The 20,031-nt window shown below is 34.9% G+C and overlaps 4 protein-coding genes across 13 annotated transcripts; 2 read left to right on the forward strand and 2 right to left on the reverse strand.

Moving 5' to 3' along the window:
- The first annotated feature begins 964 nt into the window (after positions 1 to 964).
- LOC102610645 (uncharacterized) lies at positions 965 to 3,979 on the forward strand. Of its 3 annotated transcripts, none has more exons than XM_052441844.1 (6): positions 965 to 1,149; positions 1,514 to 1,619; positions 2,045 to 2,089; positions 2,213 to 2,321; positions 2,803 to 3,094; positions 3,631 to 3,979. In XM_052441844.1, the coding sequence occupies exons 1-6, from the start codon at positions 1,102 to 1,104 to the stop codon at positions 3,784 to 3,786; spliced, it is 756 nt and encodes a 251-aa protein (XP_052297804.1). In that variant the 5' UTR covers positions 965 to 1,101; the 3' UTR covers positions 3,787 to 3,979. The 3 variants fall into 3 exon arrangements, with proteins under 3 accessions (XP_052297804.1, XP_006489410.2, XP_052297808.1); XM_006489347.3 differs by having other exon boundaries at positions 967 to 1,149; positions 3,567 to 3,979; XM_052441848.1 differs by having other exon boundaries at positions 969 to 1,149; positions 3,358 to 3,979.
- A 2,213-nt stretch (positions 3,980 to 6,192) lies between these two features.
- On the forward strand, positions 6,193 to 7,389 carry LOC102610341 (hypothetical protein). The gene has a single exon (XM_006489346.4). The coding sequence runs from the start codon at positions 6,369 to 6,371 to the stop codon at positions 7,101 to 7,103; it is 735 nt and encodes a 244-aa protein (XP_006489409.1). The 5' UTR covers positions 6,193 to 6,368; the 3' UTR covers positions 7,104 to 7,389.
- Positions 7,390 to 8,845: 1,456 nt separating this feature from the next.
- LOC102609438 (protein OBERON 1) lies at positions 8,846 to 13,622 on the reverse strand. 8 transcript variants are annotated; one of them, XM_015533666.3, is made up of 7 exons: positions 13,467 to 13,622; positions 13,222 to 13,374; positions 12,733 to 12,830; positions 12,069 to 12,555; positions 10,851 to 11,419; positions 10,669 to 10,735; positions 8,846 to 9,735 (listed from the first exon to the last, which is right to left on the reverse strand). In XM_015533666.3, the coding sequence occupies exons 4-7, from the start codon at positions 12,466 to 12,468 to the stop codon at positions 9,296 to 9,298; spliced, it is 1,476 nt and encodes a 491-aa protein (XP_015389152.1). In that variant the 5' UTR covers positions 12,469 to 12,555; positions 12,733 to 12,830; positions 13,222 to 13,374; positions 13,467 to 13,622; the 3' UTR covers positions 8,846 to 9,295. The 8 variants fall into 8 exon arrangements, with proteins under 8 accessions (XP_015389152.1, XP_024958381.1, XP_052291287.1 ...); XM_025102613.2 differs by having other exon boundaries at positions 13,222 to 13,296; positions 13,467 to 13,541; XM_052435327.1 differs by lacking the exon at positions 12,733 to 12,830 and having other exon boundaries at positions 13,251 to 13,374.
- A 1,947-nt stretch (positions 13,623 to 15,569) lies between these two features.
- On the reverse strand, positions 15,570 to 18,568 carry LOC102609149 (uncharacterized). The gene is given in 5 exon segments (XM_025092199.2): positions 15,570 to 15,855; positions 15,857 to 16,134; positions 16,352 to 16,777; positions 17,149 to 17,474; positions 18,331 to 18,568. Coding segments are annotated over 5 exon segments (1,152 nt in total). The 5' UTR covers positions 18,363 to 18,568; the 3' UTR covers positions 15,570 to 15,765.
- Between the last annotated feature and the right edge of the window lie 1,463 nt (positions 18,569 to 20,031).

Below are 20,031 nucleotides of genomic sequence, written 5' to 3' on the forward strand. Positions count from 1 at the left end.
AAAAGGCGGAGGAAAGATTACTAAAACAAGTTGAAAATGAATTAAAAGAGGTTGGACAACAAAGAACAGATGACAAAAGGCCAAAAGAGGAACTTGATGCTTTAATTCAATAAACAAAAACAATAAAAAAGAAAAGGTTAACTAAATAATCAAAGAAGGCAAATTCCCAAAAAAAAAAACAACAACAAAAGACAACAACCCAGTTGAGAAGGACAATGGCGGCAGCTGGGGTACTTTGGGATGACATTGGTTGTGGCTGGTGTGACCTCAATCAATAACGAAAAAAAGATAACTTTACAAACGGTGCATTTTTAGCTTAAGTAAAACGGTGCGTTGAAGTCGGGGTTTGATTCGGAGTTTAATTCGGTGGAAATAGCTTTTTCCAATATCTTATAAAATCTCTCCTTCATATTTACCATTTTAGGCATCATAAAAAATACATAAAAGAACAATAATAATCCTTTCATATTTACCATTTTAGTCATGATAAAAAATACATAATAATAACTCACTATAAGATCAGCGACTTTACTCACTTCAATACTTGGTTCTTGGTTAACTGATTAATTATTTTTTATAATCACTCCACGTTTTATCATTCGGAAAATTACGCATCATAATTTCATAAAGAAAAAAAAAACCATAGGGTTTAAGTCGTAGAAAATATAGGTAGAAAAAATATAAATAATAACGCAGGTTTTATTTTCAAATTTTAATAATTTTTTTCAATAAATAAAATCTCGAAGAAGGAAGGTCATATTCTGGTATCGCAACGAAACTGTGGAATTATCAGTGAAGAAGGTGGAATTAAGGGTATTTAAGAAATAAAAATAGGTGTAAAGAAAAAGTTTAATTTATTTTTATTAGGTTCTCTTAGGAAAGGGCTTTCAAGGGGTTTTAAGAGGGATGACAATATGTCAACTCGTATTTTAATTGGGCCAGGCCCAGGTTCTGACCCAGTGGGTTGTTCTTGTTTATGGCGCAATTTGGCACCCGCTCGGTCGCACAAACAATGGGGGGGCGGTAGCACAAACAATCACAGTTCGTTTGCGAGCGTTTAATGATTGAAGAAACAGCTGGTGTGTCTGATTCTGAAGAGTAATGGGTGAAGTTCTGTTTGAACTCGAGCAGGTTCTCAGGACCAAACAGGTTTTTCTTTTCCCTTAGTTTATAGCTCACCATCTGTTTGTGTATTTGTTTCTAGGGTCTGGTTAATTGTAGTTTTTTTTTCCTCGGCTTTTTTAATTGGGTTCAGCATTTTTAGTTATTTCTTTTATGGTTAATTTCTTGGGCTAAATTTGGTTAATTGAAGCATATTTTGGTTTTTTTTTATCAAAAGGGCATTTTTAGCTCTGTTGTGCTTGCTTTTACAATGCTTGGGAATAAATCGGTGATGAATTTTTTAATATGATTTTACTTTAATGTCTTGTTGCTCCTTGTTCTAGAAAAAAAAGGAAGTCATTTGCAGTTGGTACTGCTGCACTGTGTTCTGAAAACAGGTGGTTTTGTGTAGGAGAGGTTGACATCTGGGGAAGCAAATATTCTTTTGACATCTAAATCGAGAGCTCTAAGGGATTTCACGGCTGGCTTTCTTATTGGATCTGGTATTACGTGGTTGGGTATGTTTTTTGAACTTATGTTATGATATATTGGATACCTACTGGCATTATTATTGTGTGTTCCATTTAAACAATTTTCAGTTTTATTTTTGATGAAATTCTGGTTGTAGGCTCAGTTTAATCTGCTAACTTGGGTGCAATAGTAAGCTTTTTTTTTCTGAATCTGAAGATTCGATCTTTGGCTAAGAGTTGTGTTTATTTAGCAAGTAGGATTTTAGTCTACAATAGTTTTACATTCGTCATATTGTGCACAGATAACTGGTGATACTACTGCTGCTGCAGTTATTATTTCTTCTACTGCTCTTGTGGTGTATGTGTGCTTTCAGCATTCACACAATCTCAGTTCCTTTCTCAAATGTTCTTGATTACCCACTCTTCATCTTCCTTCTTGCAATATTTTGATAATTCTTAGGCTTCTCTTGCAGCAACATGGAAGCTGAATAAGTTTTTACGAGTCAACATTTCAGGAGGTAAGAAAAGCATCCTCCTCCTAAAGTTGGAAGTATTTCAAATTTTATATGCTGAAATAACATATAAACTTTCTATTTTTAATCTTATACCTTCCATGTTCAGTAAGTCCTGCTTTATTGCAGGAGCTGCTGTTGTCTTTGGATTATGGAGGTTTGGTAGGTCCATTGAGTCATCTGTTGATCAGATTCTTGCAGCTAATGGAAGCCGGCTGCAGAAAGAGTTAGCAAATATGTAGGTTTCCTCTTTTAGTTTGCTGATTGGCAGTAAACTTGTTTCTTTCCTTAATGAAATTTGTGTATGTCTGGAAGTGTGTGCACTCAACATGGACTTTTATACTATAGTATTGGCATATAAAGATCTATAGTTGCAAAGTCTTTGGTGCATCTACCAGTCTTTTCTGTTTTTCCTATTTTGTCATGCATTTGACTTGAGTGTGCAGTTTTGTTCTATGATAACTACAGCTTTTTATTAGACCAAGAACCTCACAGACCAATGGTGTATTTATTCCCCCCATCTCTTTAAACTCGAGGTGTTTTAACAAACGGGGAAGAATCTCTGACATTTGAATTCTACTGATTCTTACTGAATTTACATTTCCTGTGTTTAGTTTTGCTAGAAAACTATATTCTAATATTCACCAATATTTTTGCTTCTGTTTTGCTCTTGGCATCTTGTTCTTGTATTCACATTTTGATAATATTTTAAATGACAGAATGGTGAACAAATACCGTGATAATCCTTGGGGAATGCAGCTTATGACTAAACATTTTTATTCAGAGAAAGTTTATGATGATTCAGCTTTAGATCAGCCAAAGTTAAGGTGGCGTTATAAGAATTATTTCAGTGATAATGTTCCTCAAAGTCAAAGAACACACGAGAGTGACTCACAAGGTGAATCCCATAGTGACTCCCACACTGAGGCCTATAATGAGGCTGACAGTCGCTTAAAGAATGACCCCAGCAGCCAAAAGAATGAGTTCGGATCCAAGCAAGTTCCGGTGTCTGTGAGTTTACCAGCTTAACCTTTCATTTATTATGATTTAGTGATATCTGTGCTCCATGCTATTGAAGGGAAATCTTCTCAAAATTTTCTTACATGGTTGTAATAAATTCACCTGATTAAGAGTAATGAAGATGCTTGTGCCAGTTTATTTATCACTGTCCTGTTTAGTTCCAGAGAAAAGGAAAGGAAAAAGTGATTTTCATAAATTACCATAATTGGCAAGTTGCAACCAGCTTTTCGACTTATTGTCACCAACATATCTAGGAATTTTATCAAAGCGTATGATCCGGTGAGCAAGTGGATAAGAGTATGGCGCTATCTTTTCATTTCTTGTGTTTGTATATACATCTCAATCAGAGGTGAGATGCTCAAGCATTCCACGGAAATGAATCAAATAGCAGTTGGCAAAAATGCACTGTGTTCTATTGATTTTGAATTCGTTAACTATTAGCTAACCTGTTTCCTTCTTCTAGCTAAAACCTAATGTTGATGTGATGGGAGATCCTCTAGATTGTGTTTTTGGTTATATGGCAACAGCAGAGGAGATTCGTCATCCCAAAAGCTCAAGCACGCCAAGTGGAGCACAGTCCCGCAGTCATAAAAGATCTCATCGACGGCGTAGAATGCGCCATAATGACCTATCTCCAGATCCTGTTCGTGCATAAGCTCAGCGGCTTGGCTATTGAACATTGAATGGGGAAACTTCATAGGGGAGTGGAACAGAAATAATGTTTTATATGCATGTTTGAAAGGTGAACCTTTGTCAGCTACATTTAGTGTCGATAAACTCATTTCTGTAAAGTTGAAATTGACTGACGAATTGTAAATTTGACTGAATTCACATGATGTTTTATTTGTTAATTAGCGGAGCAAATTTGACATCTTACTTTTGAGATGAAAGCATATTGATCACTTTTGCTGAACAATTTACTGATCTGAAGTTAGGGCATAGATGATTAGTAAGTTTAACCCACTGGACATTCATGTTGGTCGGATTCAACTCTGGAAACTTAGGGTTTGACTAACAACTATTTGCGTGCTACTGTAAGTCTGCAACTTTCTTTTTTTTTCCTTTTCTTTTTTCCTCCGCTTGCTGTTTGGCAAAAGAATTAATCAAAGATTAGTCGGTCTTAATTATACAAGTATGGTGGATGTTAAATACTTAATTACATAATTTTTGGAGAGTGATTGTGTTACAAAACTGCTGTTGCCATTGATCCTCCAAGTTTGTTGGTCTGGATCCTCCACGTTTCTGTTCGGAGAATCAAAATCTTGAAAGTTTACAATTTTCCGATGAGAGGTGAAAACCTTGTACCATGTAAGCACCGCGTGGTAGCTCTGGGGCCAACATTTTGGCGGACTTGCAGATGAACATGAGTTGCATGAAACAAAACAACTGTCACCTATCACGGCTCTGGTCTTGACCCTACCCACACGGGGTTAGGCCAAAAGTAAAGCAAGAGTTTTGCCTCACTTCAAACTCTTTTGGTCATTTCTTGGAAGTTTCATCTTTCATGCCTCTTACCTCATCGCATCCTACTTCCTTGTCCTTACAAGGAAATTGTCTTGACCCTACCCCTCTCTCTCTCTCTCTCTCTCTCTTCCCACTCTCACTTAATATATTTTAAGTTATCGATTTTTTTTATAATTAGGGCTACCTACTCAAATTTTTTTTTTTTTTAAAATTGAGGTTATTGAGTCTTTCTAAATCCATATAATTATAGTAAAATCTCGAGAAGAGATGAGAACCTTAAATCTTCTTGAGATCTCGAAACCTCACCCTTTTCTAAAAAATTACGGTATTTAAAATACTCGTTATTTAAGTTTATACTAAAATTTTTAACAATATTTATTCAAAATGCTGGAAAAACTATTTTTGAAACGTTTATCTGAAAAAGACACTTATCATGTCAAGTGTCTCTTATCTGTTTCAACGGTTTATTATAAGGTAATTGCTTTTATCTATTTTAAGCGAATTGCTTGTTGATGGTAATAAGCACTGAAAGTTAAATTAATATCTAAATGCGATGGTCTTGTTCTGTGCGTCACATGCTGTAACAGAAGCTGCATATTTTTTATTTCATATGCGTAATTTTATGAGTGTTGAATTTATTTAAAATAATGCAGAATCTTTAGTAAGTTGCCAGCTTGATTAACCATTTGAAAGAGAGAAATTTTGTGCCAATAAAAACATAAAGGTTAAAAAAAATTTTTTTTTTGGGGGGGGGGGGGGGGGTTGGGATTGGAAAGTATAAGAATTGTGTGTTTCATGTGGCTTTTTTTACTTTCCATTGTAAAATGTCAAAAGAATAAAAAATGGGGGGAAACCATATAATAATAAATCCTGCGATCATGTTATTTTTTCGATGTGATGGAATAATATTTATCATGTTGCAGGAGGGCCATGATGGAGGTCAATTATTAATAAAAGTTTATTCTTTATATGATTTTATATTCTTAATGCAAATTTAACTTTTTAACAGTCTAAAAATCATTGAATGAACATCTTAAATTAAAGTTTTAAGTTCGAGTAATACAAAATCATTATATAAAGAATAAAAATGAATTAATAAGTTTGGATCCCTTATTTTTTTTTATTTCTTAAGTTAGGACATAATTTCCTCACTTGTATCAAATAGATCCTTAAGCAATTGAAAAATAATTGAAATAAAATAATTTGAGTAATCTCATAAAAGATTAAGAGATAATTATACAATAGTCAGATAATAAATTATTTTTTCTTATATAAAAAAAAATTTAAATCTTTTTTTCATTAATAAGAATTAATTTTATTTAAAAATATTTAAAAATATTTAAAAATAAACGATCTCATTTGAACTTGCACAGAAGAAATGCCCATTACAAAATTCATTAAAAATTTGCACTGTTAATAGTTAATACTAAAAAAAGCGGGGGATATATTTGATACAAATGAACAAAGCTATGTCCTAAAAATAGTTAAGAACAAATGTTGGGGATTCAGTGTCATTACCCAAACATAATAATGGCTTGGAAGAAATTTCGTAGAAGCACAGGGGCAATTATCAGTCATCATCTTCCGTTTACTTGTTCAGTGATTCCTCCTTGAAAAGGAGATTTCATTTCTATTTCCATCACCCTTTTTCCCATTTCCATTTCCATTTCCTTTCATATTCATTCCCCCACCAATTTGAAAAATAAATAAATAAATAAATTCTTTCCCATTCAACACACACAAAATTAAAAAATCCACTCTTCTATCTTCAATCTTGTTAGGGTTTAGCCACCATTCCTTTATGATTTTGCCTTTTTGTTCCAACAAAATTTTGATTCCAATCCCCAATTCATCACCTTTCTTTTCAAGAAGAGCATCTTTGGTAACATTATTATATCTCTTTGTTATTTCTTCTTTCTTGTTTTCATTCTCTCTTCTTAAAGAAAGCAAGAAGCTTGAGGAAGAAACCACCATGAAGGTTCATCCTGTGCCTACAAAGAAGCGTAACAACATCGCCATCCAATACTTTGACATGAATCTGAACAATTTTAATAGCAATTTGAGGAACCCACAAAATCTTTCTACTGGGTTTCACAATAAGAAGCTCCGCCGCTTGCCCCATATCTTCACCCGGGTCTTGGAGCTTCCATTCCGGTCGGACGCTGACGTGGCGGTCGAGGAGAGCCCGGATTATTTCAAGTTCGTTGCTGAGACGGACGGTATGGGTGAAGTGAGGGCCCACATGGTGGAAATCCATCCCGGGGTGACCAAAATTGTTATTAGGCCAAATGGGTGTGTGGAGTTGTCTTCATTGGATGAGCTGGAGCTGGATATGTGGCGGTTCAGGTTGCCCGAGTCGACCCGGCCCGAGTTGGCGAGTGCGGTTTTTGAAGATGGGGAGCTGATAGTCACAGTGCCCAAAGGTGGCGGCTTGGAGGGTTTAGAGGAGAGAGATGGTGGCGGTGGAGGTGATGGTAGCGAAAACGGGGAGTTTAGAGGAGGTATGGGGAATAACAGGCTGGTGCTTGTACAGTAAATTATGATATTTTTATTTATATTTTATATTTATGTTATGTTACTACTTGTGGAACATTAGTTTGCAAGTTTAGTTTCTGCTTCAATGAATCAAGGAATGTTGCGTTTGTTGTTGCATTATGGTGGCAATGGAACCGTAGATGGTTCTTGATTTTAGCTCTTGCCATTATTTTGAAGAACCTTTTTGCTCTTTTTTTCTCAGTCATTGCCGTTTAATTGTAAATACGAGGTGGTTTTGTTGTGCTATGGGTGTTTTGGAGAATAAAGTCCATCCTATTTTCCTCTCATTTGGTTGTTTGTGTGAAAAGAAAGGTATTCAAATCTAGTTATGAATATCGTGTCTAAAGTTGCATTGGGTGCATAATTTGAATTTTTTTTTTAACTTAGTATAATGTCTCAATAGAGTAGAGATTTTCGTATCTTTGTCTGCTGAATTATGAGAAGTGTGTCACTCGATCTTTGTTTTTTGTTCTTTCCTTCGTTTTTCTTTCAACAGTAATTGATTAGAGCCTTATATTTTTATATGATTTGTGTAGCATTGACATAGTCTAGAGATTCATAGGATATAACATGTCTTTGTTTCTTTATTTGACCTCGCGAGAAGATTCAATCAAGAAAATGTGGATTGTGGTGAAGTGAAGGCTTTATTTCACTTTTTCATTCGCAGAATTGCTCCTCTTTTACCTAACGGTTAAGGATATATCCTCCTTGTCCGCTTGTGTATTTGAGTAAAGCCATGAAATCTTGGACCTAAAAAGTGTTTAATACGCAATTTGCTTTTGGTGCTCAAGAAATGTCTTGCTTTGCCAATTAGTATATAGAATGTTATCTTTGAAGTGTTTTTGTCCGATTTCTTTCTTTTCATTAGTTTTCAATCTCTTCTTTACCTTTTGGAGTTAGCATTTCCTTATCACCTTCTTCTTTGTGTTCCTGATTTACCTAATGATCCTTGCCACTTGGATGTCTTTTTCCTTGTTACTTTTTGCCTGGAACAATAAAATGTAGTCATTCAAAATACACTTGTCTTTATGAAAATTTGTCATTGGAATTTTTTTTATTTGTTTCTAGAAGATTTTGTTAACAGATGTCTATGACTCTGTGGACACCTTTTAGTTTTATACCAAATATATTCCTGTTAACTTTCTTCTGGATCTAATCTCAATTTTCTTGTGGTGCTGAATGGCCGTTTAAATTGTACTTTCTGGTTTAGCACTTTTATGGATTACTTACACCCAGGAATAATCTACTTACATTTCCTTTAAAGTATTTTGAGTAACTTGCTTTTTGTATTGCATTCTTCAGCTCTGCTTTACACCTGTTTGAGCCTTCCATTACACTGGTCAAATCAATGGAATGAGTATTGGTTGGGCAATTAGGTGCTTGCTTGATGCTGCAAATTTAGATGCCGGCATTCATGCTTACAATCTCTCAATTCAATTCAGGATTCAAGCATGATGCAAGTGAGATCGCATTCTCACTATAATATTTGATTATATCATTTTTTGATCCTGAATTCCCAATAATATAGAATTGAATCTACGTTGTTTCCCCTGCACAATTCAACCAGGACCAAACACCTCCTATTGTTTGTAATCTAATTCATTACTTTAGTCAGTCTTTGGAATCTTTACTTAGCACAGATGCAGCCTTCATATTTTGTTGACGGCTCATTTGGGCAACTGAAGGTGGACAAGAATTTATGCCGTCGGCTCCAGGGAATGGCGGCACCTGCACTATCTCATCTACAGAATTATTCTCAATTGCATCACTTGCAGCCCTTACATTGTTTCCGTTGCATAAAAATGTTAGCACAATGCTTGCAAGAATTACGTAGACAAAATTGAACTCTTGCCCTATTTCCTCTGTCAAGTCTACCAGAAAAAAATCCTGTACAAAATTGTGCCCTCTTGACATATTGCTACAAGATGTACCATAATTTTACCATATGAAAAAATTTTGCTACACAATGAAATTTTTTTTTTTGATCTACAATCGCCCAGTACTAACTACAATGAGGCTGTGAAGTTGTAACTTCGACTTGACATGATGAGAGCCTTCTAACTTGTTAACTGCAGTCCAGTGAAGACAAAGTCCGATCAAACTGAAATAAAGTTGAGCTAAAACCTGTAAATTTGACAGCAAAAATTGTGTACAGCTGACAAACTGAACCCATCCTAAACCACACGGTTGTCTTTATTCCTCAATTTCTGTATCAAAGTATTCCTTCAGTATCCTCTTGGAGGCCCTTCCGAATCCATTGGCCACTTTTTCCATTTCCCTAAGTTTTAAGACTTCCCGTTTGATCTGATCCTCTCGGTTCAAGATAGCATTCAGTAGTTCATCTGGTTCAGCATTTGATGTGCGATGTGCCAATTCAGCCTTTTCTTTATCGAGTTGCTCATACAGATTATGAAGGTAATTTCTCTGCACATGAAGACTTTCCTCTGCAACTTTATATTCACACTCTTGTGACTTTCTCAGTGATTGAAGAACCTGATCAATCTCTTCCTCAAGCTTTTGAGATTCCTTAAGGTGATCAGAGTAAATGAGCGTTACAGGCTCTGAGTTCGTTCTACCATCTAGATCTTCAAGATTCATTTCTTCCATTATGGCATTTTCATCACGAGATGTGCCTTTTATAAACAAATAAAAAACAATGGTAAATAATAACAAAGGCAGAGAGAAGCAGACGAATAATAATGTGCAACAATGTCCTACCGAATGTGGACATACGGACTGGCAACTAATGTACCTTGCTATCAAGCAAATAATTTCCACCGTTTTTGTAAAATAACTAAAGACTCAAACAACATGGTCTATGATCTCCATTTAGGTGTCTGTAATCATAGTGATAGTATATTCAGCCAATTCCTATCATTCCATACACCCCTAGTGTACTTCAGAAGACATCTTCATATTTGGACTGACCCCTAATTAATCTTTTCACACAAAAATACATATCGCATGTCAAGAGGAATTCTCTTGATTTCTCATCCAACCTGAATATTTGCAATTATACGCATTACAAACACAATTTTCCAACTTACCTACAGGTTTTATGACATATACCTAAAGTGACCTAATCAAGAGTGAAAGCCAGTGCAGCACGATCCTTGCATGACAATTAGAGTTCTTATTTGTTGTTCCAGAGAAAAGTGCTCAGGAGTACTATTATTGTAGTGAAAGCAGGAGGTTTAGGAATGGAATTCCCTATCTCCAACCTTTCAGGGAATTAGTTTTTGTTTTTGTTGTTGACAATCTGCCAACAACAAATGTTTATTCCAGTTCAACTAATTACATTATCATCTTGCATCAAAGAATGCAGACTTGTTGGCAAGGATGGTCATGATTTCAGATAAGGGATGTGTTTGGGAGTGAGATGCTGTAGCTTTTAAGTTGCAGCTGCTGTGGAGTAAAAGCTACAGCTGTGGAGTAGAAGTTAAGAAAATTTATTAAGCTACCAAAGCCCAGCTACAAGTGTTACCAAACACTTTGGTAGCTGGGCTTTAGCAGCCCAGCTACCTCACCACACTCCCAAACGGGCTAAAGATGTACTGGAAATTTACCTTTAGAAATAGCCACGTCAATGTCTCCAACTTTCCAGATATCTTCAATAGAAGCCCCAGACTTGAGCTGAAGTAAATATTACATATGAACTGGTCATGCTGCTGGTTTGGACCAAAAAGCAGATGAAGATAAACATTTGAAGAGAGTTAGCATTCTTATACCAAAGAATCATCAGCTTTACCTTTGCAATGGCCTGTTCAATATGGATCAGCAACTCTTTCGCACTGGTTTTCTGTGATCCACGCAAAACACAGACACCAAGATTTAAAAATTTCTCGACGTCTTCCAGGGAATCAACAGATTTACAGACTTCAATAGATCTTGTAACATGTGAAACCAGATCTGTCTTCGCATCACAACGTCGGCAACAGTACTCAGCATCCAATCCAATGCTTCCTCCAACAGTCCCAGCCATATAACACCGAAGTGCACAGTTCAAGTGAGCAATGTGTCCACATACATATCCCTCACCCACAGTTGCTTCACATTTGATGTAACTATAACCTCCATGTTTCAAACTAATAGTCTTACTACAAAGAATGCAACAACAATCACGACAGAACCGAGGCTCGTTGCAGCAAAATTCACAAGGCACAGCAGCTAGGGAAGGGTTTTCTGGTTGTACCAGTAAACTGTTGCACATCTTATTTCCAGCCTTACAGCCAATGCCTTCAGACTGTAAATGAGAGAGAGAGTGTTCTGCTACTTCTCTGGAAACTGGAGGAAAGGAAGTAAATCCCTTTGCCTTACCTGTGCTAATGAAGAAAATTGAAAATGTAAAAATAAGAGAGAAAAAACAACAGCATCAATCATATACATGAGCATGGTGAACAGGATGTGTAACACAAGAAGATCATCACTGAAATGTAAAAAGTTAAACACAACAAAAAAGAGTATAAGAAGACTACAAAAGACAGTTTTTACCAGTTGCACAGATATAAGCTATGCTGAGCATCTATTGTGTAAGATTCTAATCACTCAGATCTACATGGAAACAGTTACAAGAGGTAATAATATATGTGGGTTTCATAATCTGAATTAGTACGCAGCTCACTCTTTATGGACGGTAAAGATACATTATAAATGCAAGGCATTTTTGGGGCTTTCTAGGTTCAGCAGCTATTCTCCCCAAGTGCAGTGTCTGGATAGCATTAAATGGGTAATCCTCCTCCATCCATAAAACATCTATCCCTGACCAAGGAGAGGTAGAATTTTTTTTAATTCTTCAACAGCTAATTTTCATGATCTATTTTTTACATACACTTCCATCACATTGTAAAACATGCTCCCAAAGAACAGCTCTGCAGAAACATAGTGCAATTGCTTAACATATAAAACCATAAAACTCAAGCTGCCATGCATACAAGACAACCGAAAAGACAGCAGTGATAAAGAAGACCTCTCGATAAATTCTTTACAGCAGGGATCTTCCAGCTGAATGAAGCGAAAAATGCATTAATGTCTGCTCCAGGAAATGCTGTTCGAATATACCGTTCAACTGAAAGCTTGCTTGCAAACGCGGCACCACGTTTCTTTAATAACACCTCATTTTCAAGACGCGGAAGATGTCTTGGAGCACACAGGTACCTATCCAGAAAATGGCCAGTATTGGTAACTCTCCTTCCCACTTTCCAGCTCCAGTTATCACCAGGATTGGGCCAATTAATAGGAGCATATGGCAAACCTTCACCAGACTCCTCTGGTGAAACCGGCACAAGGTTAAGACCACCTCCATCTGTTTTAGGTGTGCTTTCACTACTATCATTAGTATTATCACTCTCCCCCAGTTCAATTTCCATTTCCAGCAGACAAGTAGATGTCACAGATGAGCACTCTCCCCCAGTTCAATTTCCATTTCCAGCAGACAAGTAGATGTCACAGATGAGCTGTCATTAATTCCATTTTGGAAATCACTAAAAGTTAGCAATACAAACTTCAAGCAAAAAAACCGTATTTGACACGTGGTCTCATTTGTGATTCAAAAAAGCAAGAACCCCATTAAATTGATTTCTATAAATAACATCGTAATGCCGATTGAATGCAAAATAATTTGAGCCCTTAACTGTAAGCTTGGAGCATCAAAATTAATTGTTGTCTCATATAGTTCCACAACCTAATCGATCAACGGGCCATGTGTATAAAATCAGCCCTATGTTTGTCTCTGTGTGACAAGCAATTGAATATATTCAATCACTGTTTGGAAAACTACATACTTTAATCTCAACAGTAAACCCATACAGAACAACAATCACTCAAAAATAAAGGTTCTGCCAAGCTTCCTTATATATATGTTGCGAAACAACCTAATTATGATAGTTATTGATTCACATAGATTTGTTTTGGATATGGAAATATATTCATGAAACCATGTATGAACTTCTTAAACAACGATCATACCAAGCTCAAATAAATAATCATTTTCAACCAATGGAATCTTTAGATTCTCTTTAAGAAAAAAAAAATAACCGAATAAAAGAACACTTAAGTATATGAATTACTTATCAAGAAAAGAAAAAGGACATGAATTCTGAACAAAGAAAGCAAAATTTTACCGGAGACAAGCTTTGTTCTTGAAACTTACGAATCAGTTAGCGGACCAAAAAAGAAAAAAAGTTAGGGTTTTGGATCTGAAAAAAGAAAAACAAGATTAAATTTCACATAAGCAAAAGAGAGAAATGATCTCGATGCTTCAAGCAAACACTGCGCTGAAAACAAATAAACAAGATGATTCAGAAGAGTTTTACGGATTACGGATTTGTTAAACTAAATATGTACAGATATGCAAATACAAGCTGACCTGGTGAAGCCATGAAGAAAGGGCGACAGTGAGGGATGGCTCCAACGGCATTGTTCGCCAGGTATCGGCACCTGCGATTTAAATACTGGAAAATGACAGAAGGGTTATAAGGACGATTTTACCCCTAGCAGTTTCCGGAATATTTCAAGTCATCATAGTGACTAGTGACCTTCCTATCATAGTGATCAGTGACGTGGCAATAAATTCATATTATCGTGAATTTATGAGATTAGTACTGCAGTTAAATGACTAAATGAGTATTTTAAAACCGCTACAGATATGGAGTCCACCTAAGTAGAACACGAATTTCAGTTATGTATATGAGTAATAAATAGTAAAAAATTTATTATAATTTATAATTTATTATTTATTACTCTCCAACATAGCCGAACCCTTTTAAAAATTATGGAAATGAAATTTATAATTAGGCACGTGATTCTGGTGATTGAAATTATAGTGACCAATCAAATAAGTTACTGTTTTAAAATAGTTGAACATTTAATAAATTACTGTAAGTTTGAAAAATAAATATATGTATTTGAAAATTTTTATTTTATTCTATAATATCAAAATGGAGGTCTCATTTGCCCTCTTCATTCATCCATTTTCTCTAATTTAAGTGACTGCCAAAAGATGTAAGTTGAGAGTATTGAGAGCTTTGAGTTCTAATTCTAATGTTTTGAGAGTTTGAATGTATTAGAGTTTTGAGTTGTGAGATAAAATAGTACAATACTTGTAATTTCTTTTAACTAATAAATATATTTCATTATGTTTTTACTCGTGGATATAGGCTAAAATTCGAACCATTTAAATTTTGATGTTCATGTGTGATCATTATTTCTCAATTACAACATAGGTTTATGTAGAAATAAGATAAATTTTTTAAAAACAATATCAAGATTATAATAAAAAAAATTTAAAAATAAGATTACTTATTTAATAAACTTATTTATTTAATAAATTGTTTATAAAAAATAATATTTTATCTACTTTGAAAATTATTATCAAAATAGAGAAATTTATGAAATAAATAAACATTAAAAAGTTTACCAAACGTTATAAATATACTCGACTCTTTTAAGTCTAAATTACTTGGCAAATCGAATTCGGTTGGACTTGGGAGAATTTTTAGTCCGAAAAATTTTGAACCAACCTGAGAACCGAATCCAACCGCCAGTTTTCTTTGTTTTTTCCTTTGTCTTTTACATTGTTTTGGTTCAACTTTCTCCCAATTTTCAAGAATTAAATCTAACCGAATTAAGCCCAAAAAAAAAAAAAAAAAAATTGATTTAAAATTTTCTGAACTAAATTTGAACACAACTCTGAATTAAAACGGCGAAAACTGATTCAATTAAGACAAAAACGCACACTATATATTTTGGATTATACATATTCTCAGCGCCACTAAATTTAATTTAAAAATTTACATCAAGTTAACTTCGGTAAATTATTATTTACTAATACTTAGTATGATATGGTATGTAGTGCAGTTGTGATTTCGTTGTACCTACCAATTCAATGTTACATAAAAATTCATTAACTTTCTCTTTTAACTTAGATATCAACGTAATCAAATTCTCATTTATGGTATACCATCTATATATGATAAATTATTAAGCTTTTCGGTCAAAATTTTGACAATAATTTTCGCTGAGTAATATTAAGCAACAAAGTATTTGTACAAACTATCACGTATAAGATGATAAGTTATTACGATATTGGTATGATGAAAATAAAAAAATCAATGTGATTGAAAAATAAATAAATAAATATGTGAGCCCATGATAATCATCCAAGCAACTCTAGATGACACATAAATTTTTGTAAAGAATTTGTCACTAGCATTAGTATTACTCATATTTATCTCATCTAATCCAAGAAAAAGGTAATTTCGCTCATTTTCTATCCCTACAATAGGATTAATTTGTAAACAAACAGTATCTGACTAAAACATTTAAGGGGCAAAAAAAACTACATATTAGTTATGCATGTAACAGAGCTAGGATAGCTAAATTCGGAATTGATACATCACATCAAATTCTAATAGCTAAATTCTGAGGAATGAGAGCTAAATCATTAATACAGATTGCTACAACTCCAGAATTAAGAACCGACGGCACATATTATTTCGAAATTTTCAGATAATTCTACCGCTGATATCATTCTTGAGTCTTGAGATACATAGCAGTGAAACAAAATTTCCATCAAGGATAAAGCTAAAGCATCCTTACAAAGCCATAACATCAGCCTGACTTGCAAAGCATATTTACATAAATTAAAAATATAAGCATGGGATGGTTTAAATGGAAAATCCTTTTAAAGAGCCAAATCTACCAGGAATTTTAGCCTCGTGCTTAGCTGGATTTTCCTTCTTCTGCTGCCATTCAACCCTTTTTGGAGTTTGCCAGCTGAACTACATGCACAATTTTTCTAATAGCGTTGACCACCTTCTGCTGATCATTGTCCAACTTAACCTTGGCCGCCTTCCTAAACTCGATTGTTGCCATAAGCTCTGCTCGCTCAGATTGAAGCATGGCAATCTGATCATCAATTTCTTTGACAGCCAATAAGTTGGAGTCTAACTCTGATTGAAGCTGAAATATATTGTCTTTCATTTCATAAAACTCTTTCTTGAGTGAGAGAGCCTTGGCCTTCTTGGCCTCGAGGACTGCAAAGAAATTTTTAGCTTGTTCAGTAATTCTCTTGTTCTCTAAAAACACCTTCCCATATGATGGGATTTCTTCGATCAATTTTAACTTAAAAAAGTTTTCAGCACTAAGATTGGGATCCTTCCAAAGGTTTGAAGCTAAATGTATAAGTTCATAAATGTTTTTAAAGCTGACCAGCAAAGGAAAAATCCATATCAAGAAGAGAAGAGAGCTTACTTTGAGCTTCAGCCAATTCTTCTTCTTGGGAAGAACTACTGGTTCCAGCATAAGCAAAACAGGCTTCTGAAAGAGGATGAGCAAGAATGTCATCAATAGAATCGATATAGCTGTCAAAGTTCTCTGGTATACATTTTCCACGGAAATTGTTGCCCTCAATCGGATCACAGCCAGGTTGATCATCCCCGGAGTCAGAGGTACTTTTCATATCCTTGCTTAATATCGCAGCTTCATTATTCAATGAACACGAGTCAATTTTGCCGTCTGTATCTTTGGTGATGACTCCGGAAGATCGTCTAAGAGATTGCCGAGTTCGTTGCTTTGCTAATGATGCAGCTGCAGTATGTTTCCTCTTCCTCCTTACAGTAACAGGGGTTTCTTCTTTCACTTCTTCAACCTTCTTCGGAGAAAGAGAGGCAGCTTTCACTGCAATAAGTGTTACAAGTTAAAAATTTCCAATTATATCAAGATGATCTCCTTAAAAAAAGCAGGAGAGGTGCTGAACTCAACCTATTCAACTCAAACCATGATAATATACCAAACACAGACAGCAAAATACACTAGTCATCTTCTCAAAAAGTGAAAAATTATTAAACCCTAGACTAATGATTAATTTGTATTCCAAATCATCCAAGTCAAATGTTCTATGAGCACAATAAAAAGCTATATGAAAATAGCCCCTTTTTTTTTTCTTTTAAACCACTGCATAACATGGAAACGTTTTCACATCTGGAAAAGAAAAATCTTATTAGGTAAAAGAAATACGTATATCATATAAGAATAAACTTTGAGCTCACCTTTTGTCGAATGCCACAATGTTGACGGGACCCTCCAAATGAAAGAGGCAAAAAATGCATCAATATCTGCATCTGGAAATTCTTTTAGAATATAAAGTTCAATTGAACGCCTGCTGGCAAAATATCTTGGACAAGAAGGCTTCTGAAGGCTTCTTGGAGGAATCAAGAATCGATCAGTGTAGTATCCACAAGAACTTATCCTCCTTCCTACCTTCCAACCCCAAGTCTCTCCAGGTCCTGGCCAATCCGTGGGAGCATATGGAAAACCTTGACCCTGATAAAATGGCGGAACTGGCTCAAGAAAATTACCCTCCTTTACCATTTGCCTGCAACCACTATTTCAGTCAGGGATATCATTCTCCAAAAGTTTAGCAGTTGAAAAAACCAATAGTCCACAAGTATTATAACCAAGTAAAAGTGCAAGACTAGTTTGCAGTAAAAGAAAGACTTCTTCTTCCATGCTTTAGTGTCTATTTAAGATCATTTAAACAAAGTCACAAGGTGTATCTGCCATTATACCCAATTTCAGAGTTGAAGATGCCCAGGATTTTAGACTTCTCTTCCTTTCTAAGTTCATGTTCTTCAAACACAGCACCCATATAATTTGCAAATATACTCTAGAATCACATTTCAGTAAAAAGTTTTGCTCTCTCTAGTGTAAACTCTAGAGAATGCTTCGCAAGTTACCATGTAATCTGCTTGCCAAAATAATTTGAAATCAGCAGCAGGTTTTCATGTAGCAAAATGAAAACCAGTTTTGGAGCATTATTGAAAAAAGATCACAAGCTCAATCTCCATTATAACCTGTTTGGCACGTGTATTTTTGCACCCACAAGGAAAAAGAAAAAAAAATCATTTTTCCCAAAAAAGGGAAAAAAGCTTTTTTTTAGACATAACTAATCAGAAACAACCAATAGTTTTCTGATCCTTCAATTTAAAACCAAAATTGTTATCATTTGGCCTCAATTTTAAGAATATCAGAAGAAGAAGATTGAGCTTTTTCTAGTTGTGGAAGTCAAAATTGAAGCTTTTTCTGGTTACAGACTTGCATTGCAGTGCGTGCATGCTTCAATGTTCATCACTTCTTTCACAGACATAGGTTTCAATTGCATGCTCCATGTATTGACTCCATTTTTTTAAAAGGCAAAAAACCCACCAAAATTAAAAGTATAAGAAACTTACTCAGGAGGACTAAGCTGTTTAGTTTTACTCATGGAAGGCGCTGACGCTACTTGCCAAAAAGGACTTTACACCTGCAATAACAAAAACAGCAAAAAGTAAAAGCAACGAAAGTAAAATCAACGCCAAGTTTTCAATACTAGATTGAAAACAAGAAAGAATCAAAACACTGACCTTACTGTGATTGTGAGCAGTGAAGAGAGTTAATCAGATGGCCTCAACGGAGAAGAATTAACACTATGACACGATGCTCTGGTGGGTACGAATCATTATTATACTCAACTCAAACTCCCAAGTGTCCAAGCATGCACACACTTGGCGGTTGGCACTTGGCAGCGAGTGTCTGACGAGTGACATTACGAAATTATTAGATTACCCTTGTGTGTCTCTTCCACTTCGCCTTTTGTGAGGGGTATTTGTATAACTTTAACCGAAAGAGTTATGGAACCGATTTCAAGATATAATCTTGCTGCACGCGCTCTCCCTTATTCGGGCTTCTTTGCCTAAACCCAACTTCGCTATTCCTTTCTTAAGATTTGAGTCATCACGATTGAGCTGAAAGCCCATATGAGTATTGTGTGTGTGTGTGTGTGGTTTTTCTTTTTTTTACCCCTTCCCTTCATAATAATTATTATTTTTCATTTGTAAAGATTAAAGATTCAAAATTACAATGAAGTTCTTTTCAATCAAATAAAAAGATAGGATTTTACTAAGTTACTGCTACTGTAATTTTTACAATTCCTTTAAAAATCATGTGAAATCCCACCACTTATTACCACTGTTTACATCATTTTTAAGGGACTGTAAGTTACATAACTTAATAGCTCTCAAAAAGATATTGCGTGGCATTGCAGCCTTATCGTCTACACAACCCACATAAACATCAAACGTCAACCCAAATCTGAAGTCCCTTATTAGCGATGTTCGAACTCCATATCTGTTTTTTCTATTTAAGATGTTTTACCAAATGATATATATAAACAATACCAAACATGCAAAATTACATTGATCTTCAATTCTATTAAATATAACAAAACATTCATTCTTGCCCAAGAGACTATCACAACATGATTTCTCAAACCTTCATTTGACCTTACTTATACAACAACTAGAGAATGTTATATTTATTTCTCACTTGTTATGAACTAGCATAAATCGTTTTAATTATTTTATGTTTTATCAGATTAATACCTACGTAACTAATACCAAATATTAAGAAATAATTTTGATACTCTTTTTATTACGTGATCAAATATTATATTAATGAATTAATTTATTATACCTTATATAGTAGTATGTTATGGACAAATATAACCTTTTATTATATTATTATAACTCGTAACAAGATGGATACTTTTGTAAAAAATACACGAGAATTCCTACACTCAGCCAAATATAGAAGTAACTCTGATTCATTGAAGATCACTATGTGGTCATTTGCGCTTGACTAAGAATGTAGTCACCTTCATCACTCGTTCTAACTCTTTCTTACTTGACTTTGGTCTGTACTCTGTGCAACTTCAAGCTTGGATCAAGTCAGAAACCTGTAGAATTGGTTCAAGATAGAAAGCTGTAATAGGAGCTTGACAGCAACGATTGGTCATGGCTAATCAAGTTACATGATCTCTTCTCTCTCTCTCTCTATCTCTCTCTCACATGTGTTTGAATGGACATGCAAGATCATGGAGTTTTGAGTATAAATTA

Source organism: Citrus sinensis, chromosome 1, assembly GCF_022201045.2.
Source record: "Citrus sinensis cultivar Valencia sweet orange chromosome 1, DVS_A1.0, whole genome shotgun sequence".
Lineage (NCBI taxonomy): Eukaryota > Viridiplantae > Streptophyta > Magnoliopsida > Sapindales > Rutaceae > Citrus > Citrus sinensis.

Bases quoted from the DNA above. Each gene is read 5' to 3' on its own strand.
- LOC102610645 (XM_006489347.3), top strand. From the start codon at position 1,102: ATGGGTGAAGTTCTGTTTGAACTCGAGCAGGTTCTCAGGACCAAACAG. The intron at 2,090-2,212 runs GTAAGAAAAGCA...GCTTTATTGCAG, and splicing joins ACGAGTCAACATTTCAGGAG to GAGCTGCTGTTGTCTTTGGA. The intron at 3,095-3,566 runs GTGAGTTTACCA...TCCTTCTTCTAG, and splicing joins CCAAGCAAGTTCCGGTGTCT to CTAAAACCTAATGTTGATGT.
- LOC102610341 (XM_006489346.4), top strand. From the start codon at position 6,369: ATGATTTTGCCTTTTTGTTCCAACAAAATTTTGATTCCAATCCCCAAT.
- LOC102609438 (XM_052435327.1), bottom strand. From the start codon at position 12,468: ATGGAAATTGAACTGGGGGAGAGTGATAATACTAATGATAGTAGTGAA. The intron at 11,420-12,068 runs GTCTTCTTTATC...TCATTAGCACAG, and splicing joins TGTAAAGAATTTATCGAGAG to GTAAGGCAAAGGGATTTACT. The intron at 10,736-10,850 runs GTAAAGCTGATG...TATTTACTTCAG, and splicing joins TTGAACAGGCCATTGCAAAG to CTCAAGTCTGGGGCTTCTAT.